At 37.1% G+C, this 20,680-nt stretch overlaps 1 protein-coding gene across 50 annotated transcripts in view; it reads left to right on the forward strand.

Moving 5' to 3' along the window:
• NRXN1 (neurexin 1) overlaps positions 1-20,171 on the forward strand; it is a 1,114,780-nt gene extending 1,094,609 nt beyond the window's left edge. For 19 of the 50 annotated variants that reach the window (XM_021088237.1, XM_021088235.1, XM_021088238.1 and 16 more), the window contains one exon: positions 16,742-17,201. In XM_021088237.1, the coding sequence (XP_020943896.1) occupies positions 16,742-17,049 (308 nt within the window). In that variant the 3' untranslated portion in view covers positions 17,050-17,201. Of the gene's footprint in view, positions 1-16,741 lie in introns of all 50 variants that reach the window. The other 31 variants (XM_021088268.1, XM_021088279.1, XM_021088239.1 and 28 more) reach the window with 3 other exon arrangements.

A 20,680-nucleotide genomic window follows, 5' to 3' on the forward strand; every position in this document is an offset into this window, starting at 1 on the left:
TACTGCTGAGCGTGCTGCCTCAAGTGAAGAGCTAATAGGCTTTCTTTGCTGATTCACATGCTCGAAGGAGTGGCAAATGCTACATAAGGCTTCAGTCTGAAGGGTTCATCTCCTGTCATCTGACTTGTTGGTTGGACCACTTTCATCCTTAGTAGCTCCTTACCCATCCTTAGTATTATAAGAAGTCTGGCATTAGTAATAAAATAAGAAAGACAAGAATACTTAACTAAATTGTCAGCTTAATAAAAGAGTGTATTAAAGATGCCACTATAGCCAGAGGCCCTCAGTTAAATACTACTACTAATAATAAACCTAGTAGATTGAGAAGTAGCAGTGTCACTACATTTGTGGACACATTAAACTCTTATAATTCATTGACCAAACTTTGGAAATCAGGCTGTTCTGAGGTTACACCCCATTTCAGTCACTTGCTGTGTAATTAGAAGCAAAACACTGAACCTCTGTGTACTTTTTACATCTGCAGAAGGACATTAAAAATGTTAAGTACTCATGACATTGTTATGCTGATAAGAGACAGTGCATGTAAAGCTCTTACTGTTGAATCTGCCACGTAGAAACTTTGATAATCTGAATTAGCTCCTAGAGCAGTACCAGCAAATTAACTGAGTAAACCATATTATAAATGGAAATAAACCTAGAGCCACAGGCAAGAAGCACAAATGTTAGTAATTGGTACTTCAGCATTTAGAAAGTTTTTAAAATATTTCTGAATTCTATCAACATAAAACTTTTCTCAGCAGCCACTCTAAAACTAAGAGAAGTGCTTCAGTTGGATGACTTTAGGTTGCTATGATAGCAAGAGGGCACATAACATCTGCTATTCTTATTTTTGGAGGAGAAAATGCAAGTCTCTGCCCCACAGAGTTTTTGAGAGAAGGAATGATTAGCTTTCCTGCGTGTTCTTAAAATCCACTTGCTCTGCCTCCTAGGACATTCAGGAATGTTCTGGGCAGTGTGACTTAACTGAGCAGAGCCACCTCACACCCTCCCCCATGATGGATGGCTTGTCTTCAGGATTTCCCAATTCTAGGCTTGACAGGCCTCCTTGTAATGGGCTCAGTGGGGAAGCTGTCTAATCTTTCACCTTTGCTATTACACTTTCACCAAAAAGAATGTGACTTTTCCCAACAAAAGAAAATTGAGAGAGCAGTAGCTTCATGACAGGAATATAAAGATGATAATCCAAAGTGAGGAGACCCAGTTTTAAATCAAGAAAACCACACACTGCCCCATTACCCAGAATGACCTGCACTTATGTAAATGATATGCAGAAACTCTGGTTGAGGATCTGGGGACCTAGGACCCAGCATATAACTCTGCAACAGAGACTGTGCTGTGAATTTCATCCAGATACAACATGGAATTCCAGAGCAGAGAACAAAGGAGGATGAAAAGAACTGTTCTAACAATTTTAGAAAGAAACCCTAAAACCTAAACCAGAGATGTTATTTCCATGCTAATAAGCCTTTCTGTCAGGTATTACCAAGGAGTGGTCACAGGTGATTGATTTCCTGATCCCTAAAAACATTAAATGTCATATAAAACTTTGAAAGAGGGAGAAATTTAATTCATTCCAACCATGGGAACCAGAGAGCACTGATCCATAAAGATGGAATTTTTCACATATAAACAGAAACGAGCTCTACATGCAGCTTAACAATTAATGGCCTGAAACAACAGGCCCCATGGTATAAATGGTCCTTTTGTCACCTGAAGTCACGGAGCCTCCATTCATGGAAGAGGAGTCCCTGAATACAGAGACCCCCACCTCCCCAGAAAGAAATCTTTGATGGTCATGGCCACGACTAATAGAGCCATTGTGGTTGTACATGTCTCAAATTGTCCAATTGTTGGGAAGGGCACTGATTCAATACCTTTTGTGTGGAAGACACAGGGAAGATCATGGGACCATCATTTTCACAGAGTATTTTATCCTCAGGGCCCTAGCACATCTATCTACCTGCTTGGACCCTTGCAGTGACCCTGCGTGATAAATAACATATCGTGGAGTTCCCTTGTGGCTCAGTGGGTTAAGAGCCTGACACAGTGTCTATGAGGATGTGGGTTCAATCTCTGGCCTTTTTCAATGGGTGAAAGCTATGGTGTTGCTGCAAGCTGCAGCATAGGTTACATGTAGCTTGGATCTGGTATTGCTGTGGCTGTGGTATAGGTTGTCAGCTGCATCTCCAATTCCACCCCGAGCCTGGAACTTCCATTTGACACAGGTGTGACCCTAAAAAGAAAAAAAAATAATAATGCATCATTGTTTTGCCTTTGATGAAAAAATGTTAGTTAAGAATAATAAATAGATAAGGGTCACTCAGCAAGTTAGAGGCAGTGCCAGAACTGGAATCTTATGTCTAAAATTCATTTTTTTATTTGTTTGTTTTTTTTACCATGCTGCTATGCTTTCCTAAGATTCTGTGAGAATGCAAACTCATTTTCCTGGAAAGGACAGAGCAATGAAGGAAATGTGGTGGAATGGGGCTGGAAGAGAGAGAATTAGACAGCTGCTTAGAAGAGAGGCCTAAGGTGTTCAGTTCTACAGCAAAGGGAACAATTGGAAATATTGACATAACATTCTGCAGTCATAAGGGCAGACACATTCAGTGTCTGTAATATAATAGCCATGGACACACCTGGGCTTAGATTTTGGCTGTGCCGCTTATGAAGCCTATGTAACATAACCTCTTTGAGACTCAGTTTCCTTTCTTATAAAGTGGTGAGACCTATACCCCAGAGTTGTTATGAGGAATAAATTAGATAATATCTTTAAAATGCACAGACCAGGGCTTACCATATGATAACAATACAATAAAGGTAACAGTGGCTAACTAAATAAAAGGAGAAAAAATATGTTAGCTTTGCAGTGAGTCAGAAGGCACAATAGCCATGTAAGCATCAGTTGACAGTTAACTCACATGAAAATATATCTACTGAAGGTAAATCCATGTACCATTTAGGAGAAAGTTAACAAAGAGTTTTAATAATTCAACATATTTAACTAAGTTAACTGCCAGGCATCACCAAATGTTTCCTGGAGCTCTTCAGAAAACTGACTTGACCTATAAATTGTGAGAAAAGAAAAAGGTGACTGTAGCAATTTCTGTCTGAGAATTGGAAGGAATGCTGCATATTCCCGTGCACCCATGCATGTACACACACATTCCCACACACACCTCATGACTCCAGCTACAATCATGGTATCATTTTTATCTTCCTATAAACCAGGTTCCTGCCCTCCAGCCAAAGTCCTGGTTCCAGGCCTGAGGATCCCTTGGAGTGAATCACCTGCTTTTGTGTAAAGAGTGACTTTTCAACTTTCTCTATGTAAAAACATGCATCCTAAGAAAAGTGATTTCTGGGTGTGTGTATTTCTGGGTATTTTCATCAATATACTCCCAGGAAAGGAAGCTATTTTACTATCAAACAATTTAGTTGAATGGAAATCAATAATGGAGAGTCTCATCTCCATTTCAAAATATAGCTCTTCCTGCATTTTCTGAAATGTGATACATTATGATAACACACACACACACACACACACACACACACACACACACACACACACACACACACACACACATCTTCAGGCTCCCTAGCTTTGAAACTGATTATTGGCTTTTCTTCTACTGGAAAGTTATGGAGAGCTTGACCTGACTGATGAGGCCCTTTTCAACTTTCTTACTCCAATAGTAACAGGAATGAAAAGTACCCTAGAAACAACTACTCTGCGGAACTTGAGAAAAGAGCTCCAAGTTAGCTCTCAACTATTTAGTGCTAAGGGGATGAGATAATGGTTTTTTTTGGTTTTGGTTTTGGTTTTGGTTTTGGTTTTGGTTTGTTGTTATTGTTGTTGTTGTTTTGTCTTTTTGCCTTTTCCAGTGCCACACCTACAGCATATGGAGGTTGCCAGGCTAGGGTTCTAATCAGAGTTGTTGCCGCCAGCCTATGCCACAGCCATAGCAACTCGGGATCCGTGTCACATCTGTGACCTGTACCACAGCTCATGGCAGCGATGGATCCGTAACCCACTGAGTGAGGCCAGGGATGGAACCCAAAACCTATGGTTCCTAGTCGGATTCATTAGCCATTGAGCCATGATGGGAACTCCAGATAATGTTAATATAAATAAGGCACCCCACTGAATCAAACTGAAGACTGCTAATTTGTTTGACTTTCGATAAGCTGGTGACTTCATCACTGAATGTAAGCAGTAAGTTACTTGGAGGAAAAAGGAAAGTAATACAGACATGATACTTGCACTGATGCACATTGAGCCCAATTCACTTAAGCAGAGAAGTGCTTTGTGGTTTAATTAAATAAATACTTCTTTTACTGAAGACATTATAGGAGGTAGAAGTTAAGAAAGTATTGAGGTAAAATATTTTATAATGAGTTATGTGATATTACTACCAATGTTTTACCTACTTATTTGTTACCTTTACTCAAAATTTTGAAATCAAAGACCTCTCATACTTAATGGTTATGTCCACCCTACCCTAATCCACTCCTGAAAATGTATGAACTTAACAAAACTCTCTTCCTCTAATCAGTCAGAAAACACATGTTTTGGGAGCGAATGGGATAAACTAAGAGTTTGGGGTTAGTAGATGCAAACTATTACATTTAGAATGGATAAGCAATTAGGTCTTATTCTATAGGACAGGGAACTATATCCACTCTCCTGGGATGGACCACGATGGAAGATAAGAAAAATAATATGTGTGCGTGTATATACATATATGTATTTAAGACTGGGTCACTTTATTGTATAGCAAAAATTAGTACAACATTGTAAATCAACTATAATTTTTTTAAAAAAAAAGAAAAAGAAAAAAAAAGAAAAAGGAGTTCCTATTGTGGCTCAATGAGTTAAGGACTTGATTTAGTCTATGTGAGGATGCAGGTTCAATCCTCAGCTTCTCTCAGTGGTTAAGGATCTGGTATTGCCTCAAGCTGCAGCATAGATTAAAGATGTGGCTAGGGTTCCACATTGATATGGCTGTGGCATAGGCCTTTAGCTGCAGGTCGAATTTGACCCCTGGCCCAGGAACTTCCATATACTGCAGGTGGGGCCATAAAAAGAAAAATAAATAAATAAATTAAGAAAAATAAAAAAATATATAGTTTTGCAACTCATATGTTCAATCTTCATTAGATGTTTGAAGTGAAGGAATTGGTGGAAAAGAAGTAGAGTCACAGTAAACGATAAAATAACTAGCAGTCTAGTCTGGAGAAGAAACTGCCCAATAGAAATGAAACATGTAAGATTTCACAGTAGTATAAGGTCCATGCTAAAGTGAATGATGTAATCAATGGTTGAGAGAAGATTGGGATAGTGATGGATTCTCTGAAAATTCTCCCATTTGGCTTCTTGATTCTGTTCTTCCCAGCTTCAGGCCATTCTATTTCATGTCTTCCTTCTTGAGAAATCCTCAATGGCTTTCCATGGTTCACACTAGAAGGCTTGGATGCTTCTCCTCCTTTAAGGCTCATCCCAAGTAACTTCCACGCAAATGGCCCTTTGCTAATGACCCTGTCTAAAGCCTCCTACTCATTATTATCTTTCTTAGTACCCAATATTTGTGTCTTCCTGTGTTATCAAATTTTTTAAATTTAAAATTGTCATGTTTGTTTTCTCATATTTTCTGTTTTGGTTCCATTATACTGAAAGTTCTAAGAAGGTAGAACCCATGGCTCCTTGGTATGTGCTACCTGGTAATTTGTTGTTATTCAATATAAATATTTGTTGGAGTTCCCATTATAGCTCAGCAGTGATGAACCTGACTAGTATCCATGAGGATGCAGGTTCCATCCCTGGCCTCTCTCGTGGGTTAAGGATCTGGCATTGCTGTAAGCTATGGTGTAAGTCACAGATGCAGCTCAGATCTGGTGTTGCTGTGGCTGTGGCGTAGGCCAGCAGCTAAAGCTCCAATTTGACCCCTAGCCTGGGAACTTCCATATGCTGCAGGTGTGGCCTTAAAAATGTGTGTGTGTGTGTAATACATATATATATATATATTTGTTGAAGTTTTTAATTTTTTCTATTTTATTTTTTCCCTACCTCCATACATTAACCAATGAGAACAATTTTGCATGAATTCTTTGCACATTTTTCACCAAGTTCCTATAAATATATAAATACATGGTAATTTTTCTCTCTCGCCGTATAAAAAATGGAAGCTCATTATATTCATTAAACTTGCTTTTCACCTTTCCTAATATATTATGGATATCTTTCAGGTCAACAGATTTGACTCTAATTCTTATTTTTAATTGTTAAAGTTCTAGGCTATGGGTATGCCTTAATTGTGGGCATGCAATTATGCCCACGTAACGTAATTAACAAATTTTTAAGTTATGCTTTTTTCTTGTCTCCTCACAATATTGTAATGAACATCCTGTATTGATATATTTGTGTGCTGGTATATTTAATGCTTTAGACTATATTCCCCAAACTGAAGTTGCTTGATTAAAATATTTGTGTATTTTTTAAACTTTACTATTGTAAATTTCAAACATATACTAAATTAGAAGGAATTGTATAATAAAATCACATGTACCCATCATCTAGCCACAGTTTAATCTCTTTAAATTTTATTTTTTTATTAGCCAGAAAAAACCCCAAAATCAAAAAAATCTCATTTTATTTTTACTTTCATCTAGTGAAATTGAGCATCTTGTCCTACATTTTATCACCTGTTTGCATCTCCTGGTCTCCACTTGTTTCTGTGTATTTTTGTACATTCTTCTAGTGAGTTTTTGCCTTTTTACATGGCAATTGTTACATGCTCTTTATATTTTAGTGGTGTTAACTCATGGTCTGGCATCTGTACTACGGCTATTTCTTCTCTCTTTTCTCATCTGCATTTTCACTTTGTTAGTGACACCCTTTTCCAAGTAAAACTATTATTATTTACGGAGTCAAATAAGATGTTCTTTTCCTTTATGGCTTCATTCCATGGTCTACAATCTATGTAAGCTTCATGTTCATCCTCATATTTTTTCTCACTTTCCCTCAAAACTCAAAATGCTGCCATCATTCTGCCATTTGTTTAATTCCTGAAAAGCAAACTCTTTTCTTCCTTAAGGCCATTCCACATGTGGTTCCTTCTAATTAGAAGATGGTTCCACCCACTTTTCACTGGGCTACTCTCTGCTCATTTTCCAGGTCTCAACATAAATGTTACAACCTCAGAAAAGTCTATCTGACACCCAGTCTAATTCAGGTACTCCTCCTGGTACCTTCCATTTTCTTTATCACACCACATGTTCCAGTACTACTTATAGCCTAACTGTGTGATTCTCTGTTGTGTGTCTCTTTCCATCATTATATTTCCATGAGGGCGGACCTCAAAGGTGCTTGGTTAGCTATCCTACCTCAAGGACCCAGTATTGTCCCTGGAACATAATTATAGCCTGCCATGTAATTGATGCACAGGAGTGAATCGTCTTAGGGGAAGCATCATAAAAGATGGAGCATTTGAGCTAAGCCTTGAGAAAAAAGTAGTATTCAGCCAGGCCAGAAAAAAAGATCATAATGAGCCAAGCATGAAGGTAGAACTTTTATTGGTATATGTGGGACTTGGAGACAACAATCAAATTATGACTGTAACTTTCTTTGAAAGAAATGGAAGACACATTTAAGTTGGTGGTTATGAGATAGTATGGAGGTAACTTAGAAATCTATACATAGAACTACCGTATGACCCAGCAGTCCCACTCTTGGGCATATATCCAGACAACACCTTCCTTAGAAAAAACACATGCACCCACATGTTCATTGCAGCGCTATTCACAATAACCAAGACATGGAAACAGCCCAAATGTCCACTGACAGACAATTGAGTTAGGAAGGTGTGGTATATACACAATGGAATACTACTCAGCCATAAAAAAGAATGAAATAATGCCATTTGAAGCAACATGGATGGAACTAGAGACTCTTATACTAAGTGAAATAAGTCAGAAAAAGACAAATACCATATGATATCACTTATAACTAATATACAGCACAAATGAACATTTCCACAGAAAAGAAAATCATAGACTTGAAGAATAGACTTGTGGTTGCCCAGGGAGAGAGGGAAGGAGTGGGAGGGATGGGGAGCTTGGGGTAACAGATGCAAACTATTGCTCTTGGAATGGATTTACAATGAGATCCTGCTGTGTAGCACTGAGAACTATGTCTAGATACTTACCTCGCAACACGACAATGGGAGAAAAAATTATGTATACATGTATGTGTAACTTGGTCCCCATGCTATACAGTGGAAAAAAAAAAATGTTGGTGGTTATGATCAGGCCATGAACATCCACGAGGACATGAGTCACATTGATACTTTAGTAAACATCATGACAATTTTAGTGTTCTAATTAAACCTTATGGGCATAATGACCATATTTTTAAAAAGTCTGTGCAGCTTGCAGATTACTAAACTGTGGATACACAGCCATGAGCATGTGGTCTATTTGTTTTCAGTATCATCAGAGTAACACAGGGTGTGATTGTCGCTTTTTCAGTTCCTTGTGGTGCCATTTGAGGCAGTAGCTGTCCTAGCTGGTGCTCCCTATACTCGAGGCACGTAATGAACTTTTCTGTGACTGGCACCCTTTCTCATGCAGTGCCTAGACTGCTGGTGGAGATTAGGATCCCCTCAATCCCAAAATGGTGGCCCCTGCATTTCTTTTCAAAACACATGCTTTGGTGGCTTTGAAAGTAGCAGAGAAAAATGCTAGTCCCTGCAGCCAGGCAGTTGGTAAAGGCTTTTTGATTTCTAAGTTCTTTTGAAATCTTCAGTGGAATGCGTAAGGGTTGAAATGCATCAGATATAACTTCTCTCAAGACTTTCGTCTGACACATAATAGGATATGTCAAAATGTATGGGATATGGGTGGTGCCGAGACCAGCTCAGCAGGTTGGGGCTGAAGAATGGGTGCTGTGAAACTTAAGGAAAAAGTTAACCTAAAACAAGATACAGAGACATGTATATTAAGCAAAGGTAGGAACTGGGGTACTCAAGGTCTCAGGGACCAAGAGTGCCACCTCAAGAAACCACACTGCTTTTATTGTGCTCTTTAGGATTACATCAATTGAGGAGGGGGCTATAGGTGCAGGATATAGTTTTTTTTTATTATTTTATAAGTTCTTTTATTATTTTAAAAGTCACATAGCTGGTAGATGGTTAAGCTTTTACTCTGACCTTTAGGCATTTAACAATCATTAGCATTTGAGGAAGCTTGGCCTTAGCTGTCTAGGCATAGCATTCCAGAGAATCATCACTGTGCTTCTTCCCATGGCATGTCTATCTGTGGCAACCAGTGTGCCTAGGTTTGCACCTTGGTTCTCTTTGCTAATGCATATTCTGCTAACAACCGCTCAAAAACCACTTGGGACCATGAGGTTCCTCTTTCTCTTATTCTTAAAAGGACATACCATGCTAGGCACAGGTCTTGTCTGGCATGCCTAGACCAACGCCTTACATCCTCATTCAGCTGACCCTATGATTAACTTATGCCTTTAGGCCTTTGTGCCTAAGCTTAAGTCATTTACCAGCACTGGGACTGTTTTTCAAGCAGGGAGATGGGGTAAAAGTAAAGCAGGACAAGATGGACTTTTCAGCAAAGAAGCTAAGAAAATATTGTAGAAACATGTCTCGTGACAGGTGGAGTTGGTAGGAAGGGAAGATGAAGATGGGAGGGACTTGTAACATCCAGCATTCATCACCTCTCAGAAAACCACAGTGTGAGTTGCAATTAGTGCATATCGTACTAAATCATTGCCTACCTGCTTTCCTGTAACTGCGGTATTTACATTTGCATTCTTGTGAGTGGTTACATCATAATTATTTCTTTTGGTCTATGTTGTATTGAAACACAAAAATGAAGAAAAATAATAATTTTTGGGGCAATGGGTAAAAAAAAAAAAAAAAACGAAAAAACTGTGCTAATCTCAATTTACAAACACCACAGGAGCCTACAATTCCAATTTTCTTTTCACAGTATTAATGAAACTGGCTACTGGAAAAGTCAAATCTTCCCTTATAAATCTGAAACCATTTTCAAGGTTGGTCTAGAATTATAATAACTTTCACATCTATTAAGACACAGTACAGAACTCTGGTTTAATGAGATCATTTTAGGCAACTCTTTTTCTTCGGTGGAGTGGAGACAGAAATTTAAAATTGATTACTTGTAGTTTAATCTATGATAAAACCAGAAAGACTGATCAGAGGCTCTTAACTGAGAAAAAACTAGTAAATGCATATTTTAACAGTTTTTTTTAAGAGGATTATTGTAAGACAGGAGGTATATTTTTGAGCATTATGGAGTTTTACAATCTTTTATCTACCCCTCCTGATCTGAAATATATAGCTCGACTTTCATTTTTTTAATATCAGTATGTTTTATTCTTTATTATTTCTCCAAATTGATAATTTCTTACAGTTTTTTTTCCTTCACACTCAAAAGCTGAAGTTTCATTGTTATCAGTAAATAGTGAAATTCTCGTTTCATTGTTGACGTAACAGGGTCATGGTTGATGATGTACCTGTACACTACAGTCTGTATTGAAGAAATAAAACGAGCAATAAAAATTGCGTGGAAACTATAATCTCACCCTGCAAAACTAACTTTGGAAACAACATAAATATAATAAGATTCCAGTGAAAGAACTGCTCATCCAAGTATACAAAATAGTTTCATAAAAGAGGCAATTTGAGTGATAAAAAAGAGCATCTGATGACAGTTACTGCCTTGGTGAACTCATCATCCGAAGTACAAGGTCCCACAGCCAACCAAACTCTCATTTTAAGTGACAGGAATTAGGACTTTTAGCATTGTTTCTCATTCAGTGTTGTGAAAACATAAATTAAGAGCAGTTTTGTTTTTTAATCAAAGCATTTGATTGCTGTTTCCAGTCTCAGAAAGAATAACTAAAGGATGTCAAATGCTTTCCATTGCATAGTGAAACCTCTTGGAAAAATTCATGTTCAAAAATTTACCTTTCGAAATGCAGAGTTATTTTATTTTATTTTATTTTATTATTTTTTTTTACAGCTACACTGGTGGCACATGGAAGTTCCTGGGCTTGGGGTTGAATCAGAGCTGCAGCTGAGGCCTATGCCACAGCCACAGCAACACCAAATCCAAGTTGCATCTGTGACCTACACTGCAGCTTGTGGCAGAACTGTATCCTTAACCCATTGAGCTAGGCTAGGGATTGAACCTGCAGTTTCATGGACGCTATGTTGGGTTCTTAACCTTCTGAGTCATGACAAGAACTCCCAGAGTTATTTCAGAGCTTCAGTTGTGAATCATCTTGGCAAGTAAATGAGGGCTTTATTCTGCCCCTGTGCGTAGACCAAGGTTATGACCAGACACAATCAAACAGTGGCAAACTGGTCAACACAGGTTTCAGTGCAAAGCTGAATGGCTTAATGAGTTCCTCACACCCCCATCTTCAGAGTATAACATTTTTTTAATTGGTAATGAAATATTTCTTTTGGTAACACCTATAATTTTACTCTGTCAGCAAATTTAGAATATTAAATTCACGTGAGGGGTGCCAATATAAAGCACCAAAGCTGTTCTGGTGAACTAATCACGTTGAGACTTTCGTTGTTGTTGTTGTTAGTAGGGACAGGTTTAAAGTGTGGTGTGAAATTAGGAACTTGTCAGTGAGTTTTGTCACTTATTGAACACCTTGCTAAGTAACACACTAACTCCCAGAGACAGAGTCCTGACCTCGGCCAGCCTGGCCCTCTTCATTTGCCTGAGTGGGGAGGGACACACCCACTGTGCTCTCTGAGGGCCACTTAGAAGGTTAAGTCAGGAGCTGGGAGAGGGATTCACAGAAGAGGGAGGGAGTGGGGGAGGAAGTGAAATGAATAGGTAGGAGCATGGCGTGGGTGACAGAAGCCAGAGAAATCAGACTTGCCACAGTCCTCTCCACTCTGTACTATGGCCTAGTGTGTCTCTTAAACTTGTTTGTTGTATGGTAGTTTCTTTTTTTTTTTTCCTTTTTTTTTGTTTTTTGTTTTTGTTTTTGTTTTTGGCTGCACCCGTGGCATGCAGAAGTTCCCAGGCCAGGGTTCAAACCCTCACTGCAGCGACCTGCACCACTGCAGTGAAAACACTGAATGCCTAACCCGCTGAACCATCTGGAAACCTCTGTTCTATGGTGTTTCTTAACTGGATCTAAATTAGTTCCTATTGGGGAAAATAAAGTTCTTTCACAGATGCAGTGCCAAGGACTGTCAAAAATAAAGAAAGAATGTACGTCAGGACAATTTCTTTTTCTGTGGTGGTAGTTTTAAAATAACTCTTCAGCAAGTTTGAGTTAAAATTTTCAGTATTTCACTTTTTAATTTATTATGCAGAGCATCAAATGCATTTATTATTCTTTTTATGTGACAAGGCAGTGGAATATGTCTTTTTGCACTTACTGTGCATTTTCCACAATGAATTATCATCTGATAGGAATAAATTGCTTTAGGGTATAATGCAAAAATATGTTAATAACTGTCCTGGCACCTGGAAGAACATGCCTATCTAAGTGATCACAATAATAATTCAACAATGAAAAACAAGAAAATTCATCGAGTTAACTTACAGGATTCTTGCTAAATCTGGGCCAAAGCAGACCATGTGGAAAATTAAACACCATCAGATTTTGCCAAATATTTGAGAGAGAAAGAAAGAGAGGGGGAATTAAACATCAATTTTCATCCATCCTTAAGATAGCACTACCTGTACTCAAGTCCCAGGAACATTTCCGTAGCCATTTGGGTGAAAAAATGGCTTTAATGAAAGACGTTATAACCCTATGACAGCCTTTTGTCCTCACCACTGTAATCAATAGCTTTTGAGTCACTTGGGCACAAATACCCCCCAACTCAAAAGCCTTCATAGTGCCATTAAGGCGTGCACATGCACTTTCCCTGTGTGCAGTAGACCTAGCGCTCTGTTTGTTTTTCTGAAGGGTATATGATGACCAGCATCCTTAAGTAAAATGGAGATAGTCTGAATTACATGGGAAAACTGTGAGAATCTATTATTACAGTGTTCACATAAGCTATGTATTATTCATAATGAATTCTTTATTTTATGAACCATTAAAACAGAGTATAAAAGGGCATAAACAAGTGGAATATTTCATCTACTGTACTTCATTTTTTTCTAGCAACCTAGCCTCAAATCAGTGTGCGGGTGCCGCCAGTGAGGCTGAATACTTGCCCATTTCCAGTTACACCAAATAACATGTAAATGCCTTCGCTTATTCAATGTCCATCATTAGTCCTACTGAAATTTCCCATTGATCTGAGCTCTTTGTGCCTCTGAGCCCAGTATAATGAATTGGCTGCATTAGCTTAGTGTTACCTACAAATCAGTTAACTTTTGACCATTCAAGGACTGATTGCTAATTTGTACCTATTCCATTCTTTCAGCTCCTCTCTTACGTTGTCTGTTACCTGCTTTCTAAGTGTTCTCATCATTTGCTTAACAGAGGAGACAGAGGGAGAGTAAAACTGAGTTCATTTGTTTTTTTAGCACTACTGAGAAAAAACCACATTGTAGACCTTTAAAAATTATTTAGAAGGTCTTGATTTAGTTTATTAGGAAGTATAAGGGAATGCAAAATAAATCCATAAAATTTAAGAATTGCTTGTGGAGTTATCTGATTAAATTTGTTTCTTCATGTTGTCATGAATGGTTAAGAAATGACTGTTTTTTTTTTTTTAACCAAATTACATAAAAAGGCAGTTAGCCTTTTAGCCATTTATGCTATTCTCTACATTTAAATTAATATGAAATTCCTCAGAAATTTTTCAGTGATCATCAAAGTAAACCTTTCATGACAATCAGTAAGGGAAACCACATTTGTAATTCATGAAAATATTTAAATTTCTCTAGTCTTTTATGGCACATCTGGGAGAGATGTCCCATTAACACTTAAATGTATAATTACTTCTGATCTTTGCACAGAAGTTAAGAAAAATATCACTTGACCTTCTGCTTTGAAGCATAAACAGAAAAAAATTGTTAAATAATCAATTAGGTATAGAAGCAAATGTATATTCCAAAAAGACGTATAATAATACCTGTGGTGGTTGTTAATTTTAATGTGAATCAGAGAAAAAAATAAATAAAATGTTTCATCACTGGGTTTGTGGGGGGATAGGGGTTGATAGGCTACCTATTTGGAATCTTTGTTTGCATATGGATTACAGATATGTTTTTAGCTCTGCCTGTGAAGCAACATTTTGGTTGGAGTTGGAAAAAAGACAAATATTTTCCTTAAACAGGAGGTATTTCTCAAATGGCTCTATGGCACAATTAAAGCACTTGAGGCTTTGCTTTGGTCTTTGCAACCTCATTCTAGTTTTAACATCAATTTAGTTTTGGTGCACTACTTCTGTAGTTGTAAAAACATATCAAAAATACTGGAGCAGACAAAAATAAAATTAAAATTGTTTGATAAGATTGTCCATTTATAATGTCAATTCCTAACTGGAAAAAACATACATATATGTCTTTGTTGGGAGAATGTAAACCCTGCATTCCATTAAAACTCTCAAGTATATCAAGAGCTATATGATCAGGATTTCATCTCCATTCTCCCCATTCTTTTCTGACAGACAAAGTGAGGTAATTAGGAAAATGTGTTTAAAATGAAAGCATTCCGTCAGGTTGGGGGGGAGTGATTTAGGTAACATTTAAACAAAACCCCTTTTCCAGCTTTTGAGACAGCCAGGTAAAAGAATGCTCCACAAAATGAGCAGGTAGAAAGTTGTCATTTAGGAAAAGTTAGCAGCTGAGCTAATTGGCAGACGTGGGGTAAGATGACTGTGTTTGAAAGAAAAAGTGCCACCTTTGGTTTGTCAGGTGGTGACAGAGTTCCCAAGGTAGGTTCTATTCTTCTTGCAAGGAAATTAATTTCCTGTAATCAAATGCTGTGGATTATAGTCTTCGTCTCCTTCTGCTTTGGCCGCGGAAGCAACTCCAAGGCTTTTTATTCATCAACATTACATGAGCTTTTTGTAAAACAAGCAGTCATATATTCTGCATAGAAAGATTTCACTTGCTACATTTGGTAGTTCCAGAACACAAAGTATTGTTGTTTTGAGACTGAGAGCTATTACTTTGTTAGCGGCTATATTTGTAAGGCTTTATTTGGGGAAGGAAAGGAAAGGGATGGCAAGAAACCCACATTTAGGCAAAGAAAACTTGGTGACGTTTGAAAATGAATTTACAAAGCAATGTAGTGCTGTATGGTAGGTGATTCCCAGAAATTAATAGAAACTTTTGTAGAAATATAAAAATTAATTACTAAATGATGTTTAATGATAGTGCAATAGAAGTAACATTTTAGTCTTTTTAAACTGTTCAATTTCTGGTTTATGTATCTCCACACACACTTCCACACCTACACACATACATGTATATTCAGTATCTGTGCAGTCTTGAGATTACTTACATTCTCTTTGCGTAATTTGCAAAGAATAATGTTTTGAAAATTATAGCACTTTTAATCAGTTACATATGAAAAGCAATCTTTTTCTATAAGACAGGGAGAGAGTGGAGAGTCAGAGAAAGAAAACACAATCCATGGAGAGAAATGGTCTGGGAACAGAGATAGTGATAGAATCTTCTCTTTCTATAATTGCTTTTCTTTTAAATAGTAATAATAATGTTTATTATGTAAAGGAGAAAAGCTGCTCCTCCCTCCTCTAATCTACACACTAAATCCTAGGACTTTTTCTCCCTATCTACTTTCAATTTCAATGCCTGACTAGGCCTTGGAGAAGATATTAATGTTGATCTACCTCTTGTATCCAAGGAAGAATTTTATTCTTTGAAAAGACTGAATGAGGGTTTTGTCACTTGAATAGAAGTGGGGCAGCCAGTCCTTTATGTATGATCATCTATTAGGAACTGAATTTTGGCTCAAAACCATATCTAGATGGTCTTTAAAATATTTTAAAATATTTTCTTGCTTTCTCCTCTCAAATTTAGCCTTGGTGATTACTCAACCACTGCCAGGGAATGAATAACATACATACATAGTTGTGTAAACAAATAAACCTCCAACAAAGAAGGAAGTTAGTTTTGTTTTAGTTTATAAAGATATGACTAAAATAACGCTTTTAAGAGTAGGCAGTTAGACTATTCAGAATGGTTTATTTTACTGCTCAGTACCGTATTCACTGCAGTAGGAGGCAATATGATTTCTAAGGTAATTCTAAATTTAGCTATCCTAATTCAGTCTAGAGTTAGCCCAAATGCATTCTGTACCAACATCAATTTGATTCTTAAAATGATACTCTCTAAAATTATGGGGGAAGGTCATTATGATGTTATGCTTTTATTTTCCACAGTGGGTTTATTGTTTTTCACCTTACGCATCAATTTGGTCCTTTAGAGTTACCAGGAGCCTATTTGGAGCTGCTCTTATGAGACCCTGTTAACAAAATTGAAAAAGAAAAGTTGGAAACAGGTCTCTCCCAGTGCTTTGGTTCATAGCCCTTAGTTTCTAGTGAGAATAAGACACAGGAAATGCTACATTTAGCATCAGCATCCTTTTCCTAAAGCAGTAGGTACTCTTCCATTAGGCATGGAAATAGGTAGTAAATGTTGGTAAATGTTACTTTTGCTCTCTGGCATTTTGGAAACTCAATAATCGCATGGTATTTTTTTCTCACCCTCTTTCCTATAGCCAACCCAACCCGGGCAGGCGGAAGAGAGCCATACCCAGGCTCAGCAGAAGTGATCCGGGAGTCCAGCAGCACCACAGGCATGGTTGTGGGGATCGTGGCAGCTGCCGCCCTGTGCATCCTCATCCTCCTCTACGCCATGTACAAATACCGAAACCGGGATGAAGGTTCGTACCACGTGGATGAGAGTCGAAACTACATCAGTAACTCAGCACAGTCCAATGGGGCTGTTGTAAAGGAGAAACAACCAAGCAGTGCAAAAAGCGCCAACAAAAACAAGAAAAACAAGGATAAAGAGTATTATGTCTGATCCTAAGATCTTAAAAGGACTCTGGTATAGAAATAGTCTTCATTTTATCTGAGACATAATATAAACTTATTTACTTTCCTTTTTATGAAGCACATACAAAAGAAGACAGGGAATGCAATCAGGAAGGAAAGACTGTTTTTAAAAAATAAAAACAAGTATCTCATACTCTTGTTTCTCCAAAAAATGAAAAAAAAAAAAAAAACCAACAACAACAAAACAACAACAACAACAAACCAAACAGGGGCCAATAAATTCCCTAACATTCACAGTGTTTTAATTTACTCTGACTGTCTTTATGTTGCCGGAACACTTCTAAAAGACAGTGATGACCGCACGCATTCATAAAGCAAAGGAGTATTACAACATCAGGAGGCACAACACAAAAACAACACAAAACACAACACGAAAAAAAGAAGCTACCTATGATCCTGGATTTAGCCAAAGTGCTAGCGCTTTCCTGAGAAGTCAGTTAGTCTGATTGCCAGAGAAGACTGTCATTTTGAGTGACTCAACCTGCAGACTTTTTAAGAGTTTGCCACCTGGTGCAGCTGGAGCAGTGGCTGGAACTTGCATTTGAAACAAAGTGCTGGCTTTTTTGAAGACTTATGTAGGAACATGTTCAAAAAGCCCCTTTCTGGTTGTGAGGGAAAAAATAAAGTATGGAGACCTTATTTTCAACAATGTGAAATATAAGGCACATTTTCACACGAAAATTTCAAAACAAAAATTGAGGGCATAGAGGCAATCATTGGGAAATTTTCATGCACGCTTAATATGTTATTACATATGTTTATATAAAATCCATCTCTGTGTGCTTTCTGGACTGTGATAAGTGACGTTTTATAGCCTGTTGTATAGAAAATGCAAAATATATCTCTGCTCTTCAGCCATTTTTGGTAAATTCAATGTTATAAGTGTTGCTAAGTATAGGGAATTTTATGACATCAGAGCAACAATTATTCCAGGGTTTGTTTTTTTTTTTTTGCCACCATTATAAATTGCCACAATTACTTTTTTTAAAAAACAAAATTACAATGTAGTGTTTATTCTAAGGAAGATATGTATGAATGTATATAAAAAGACTCAGCTCCTTTTTTTTCTTATACATGTACAGCCTTCATTCTGTTGCAATTAAGTTTTAGTATTTGTATGAAAGGTGTGAATTAGAAGGTAAAATAAATACATATGTATCTTATAATCTTTTTTCTCCCCAAAATACTCACATTTCCCACATACATTCCCCATTCACAATCACACATATGCACACATGCACACACACAAATCTAGAGGAATCCATCAGATATGATGGAAGACCCAAACGTACATATAATAGCGAATATTTACTGACAAATTGAAAAGCAAGAAGGGAGATAGTTGTGCCAAGGTATTGATGACAAATGATGTGATCTGCCTCAGTGAGATAATGCTCCCAGGAAACCTCGAGAAGATTTTAGCCCCTAATGAAATGGAACCTTTTCTTATCAAGTAGACAGACTACCACTGGTATATTGCTGCATGAATATGAACCATTAGGTGGGCAAGTTATAGAAGGAAAATTGGTTGATCTATACCTTAAACCTGGCTGCTGCAACTGAAAATGTTTTATCCAATAAAATCATATATATATTCTCTGAATCTGATGTGCATGATAAACGTTTTTGGAAAGTAAACACTTTCTCAACTAAGAGAGTATTTTCAGTAATTTTTGATTCTGTATTACTATCCATTTAAGAAAATCATTATCTGTTGATTATTGACTATACTTTAACTTTTCTGGTTTTCCATATGTATCATTAAATATAGTTTTAGTTTAACACACATTAAATAATAGAAACATAGATTATATACTTGTTTTTGCATATTGTTTAAATGATGTTCACAGCAATAAATAATTAATATGAGAAGGTAATGCAAAGGAAATGCAATATTAGATTGGAAGGTGATGCCTCAGTAAAAATTGGTCGCATTACTTTAACATTTCCTAGAAGAATGATACTAGATTTCATAGAAGAGAAGAATACTTGTACGATTAGCTTTAATCAGAAAAGGCAAAAAAATGCAAAACATCTTTTGTGATACTTCGGTCGATTAAAAAAAAAAAGTCAAGAAGTGGCCTGGATTGCAGACATACAGCACCTTAAATAAATATTTAATTCATAGCAAATCACTACTATCTATGGTTGCCAAGTAATCATTGCATATGAACAGTCTTAATGGCTTTTCATGACCCAGAAAGTAGAGGTATGAAACTAAAAGTTAATATCCATTACTTGTGTTTCAGATTTTCTTTTTTAATTTGCCAGGTTGAAGAATTCATCAGTTTTTTTTTGTAATTGTTTTCCTCTCATCCCAACTTACTCAGGGAAAGCCAGTGAAATAGAAGGTAAATACAAAACCACTCATTTACATCTCCAGTTTTTTTAAAGAAATGGTTGCTCTTCCATTTGATCAACTGAACTGGAATGAGATTCCATCCGGAAAGATCCTAAATTGATAGAAAATAAGGTAAAAATGTATTTTTAAGCAGTATATCTCTGAAGCACGTTGGAGGGAATTTATTTCAGTGTTTCTTTCCAGCATAAATTTTAAAATTTCATTCAATGATAAAGTCTAATACTGTTAGTAAAAAATTATTTCTAATGTTATTGGCCTACACAAAATCTAGCAATTTTTTTTTCTTCTTTCTTTCTTTTTGAATGGAGAAAGAAAAGAGAGGAACACGAGCTAGGGAGAGAAAAGACATGAACACGGTCCCAAGTGTCTTCATACCAAGTGTATCAGGGTTCCATGCGTAGTTGGCAGTTAATAGAGGATTTCACACTACCTGGCATAAATTTGATTACATCTCTAGACTGTAACTTTTCTGATTGAGTATGCTTCTTTTTTATCCATGTAATGTGTTGCCTTTAAAAAAAAAAATACTACAATAATGTGTGAGGTGGTTAATCCCTAAGACATCAAAGAAAGGCCACATGACCCTGCCCTTCTAGTGCTTTGTGTGATTGGGTATCTAAGGGTTTTGTTTTGTTTTGTTTTTCTGTTGCAAGGCCAACTTATCCATTATTGGAAATGCTAAGCAAGTGGAATTTACTGTTTTGTTAATAAACTATTTCTTAATACAACTGTGGATTTATTGATTTTTAAAAAGTATATACAACACCATTTGGGGACAAAGTGGCACCATAAGGAAGACTGCATTTGAAAAGAAAACCCATCCTTAGGCAAGCGAGAAAGAACACTAAATCTGTGTTTTCTAGATTTATATATATATATCTATATATATACATAGATATAGATATATATATATATTTTTTGTCTTTTTGCCATTTCTTGGGCCGCTCCCGCGGCATATGGAGGTTCCCAGGCTAGGGGTCGAATCAGAGCTGCAGCTGCCAGCCTATGCCAGAGCCACAGCAACGCAGGATCCGAGTCACGTCTGCAACCTACACCACATCTCACGGCAACGCTGGATCGTTAACCCACTGAGCAAGGGCAGGGATCGAACCCGCAACCTCATGGTTCCTAGTTGGATTCGTTAACCACTGCATCAGGACGGGAACTCCTAGATTTTAATATTCTTTAAACACCTCTATACTCATATCTTAAAGATACAGCCACTAAACGTACCTTT

This window comes from Sus scrofa, chromosome 3 (assembly GCF_000003025.6).
Source record: "Sus scrofa isolate TJ Tabasco breed Duroc chromosome 3, Sscrofa11.1, whole genome shotgun sequence".
Lineage (NCBI taxonomy): Eukaryota > Metazoa > Chordata > Mammalia > Artiodactyla > Suidae > Sus > Sus scrofa.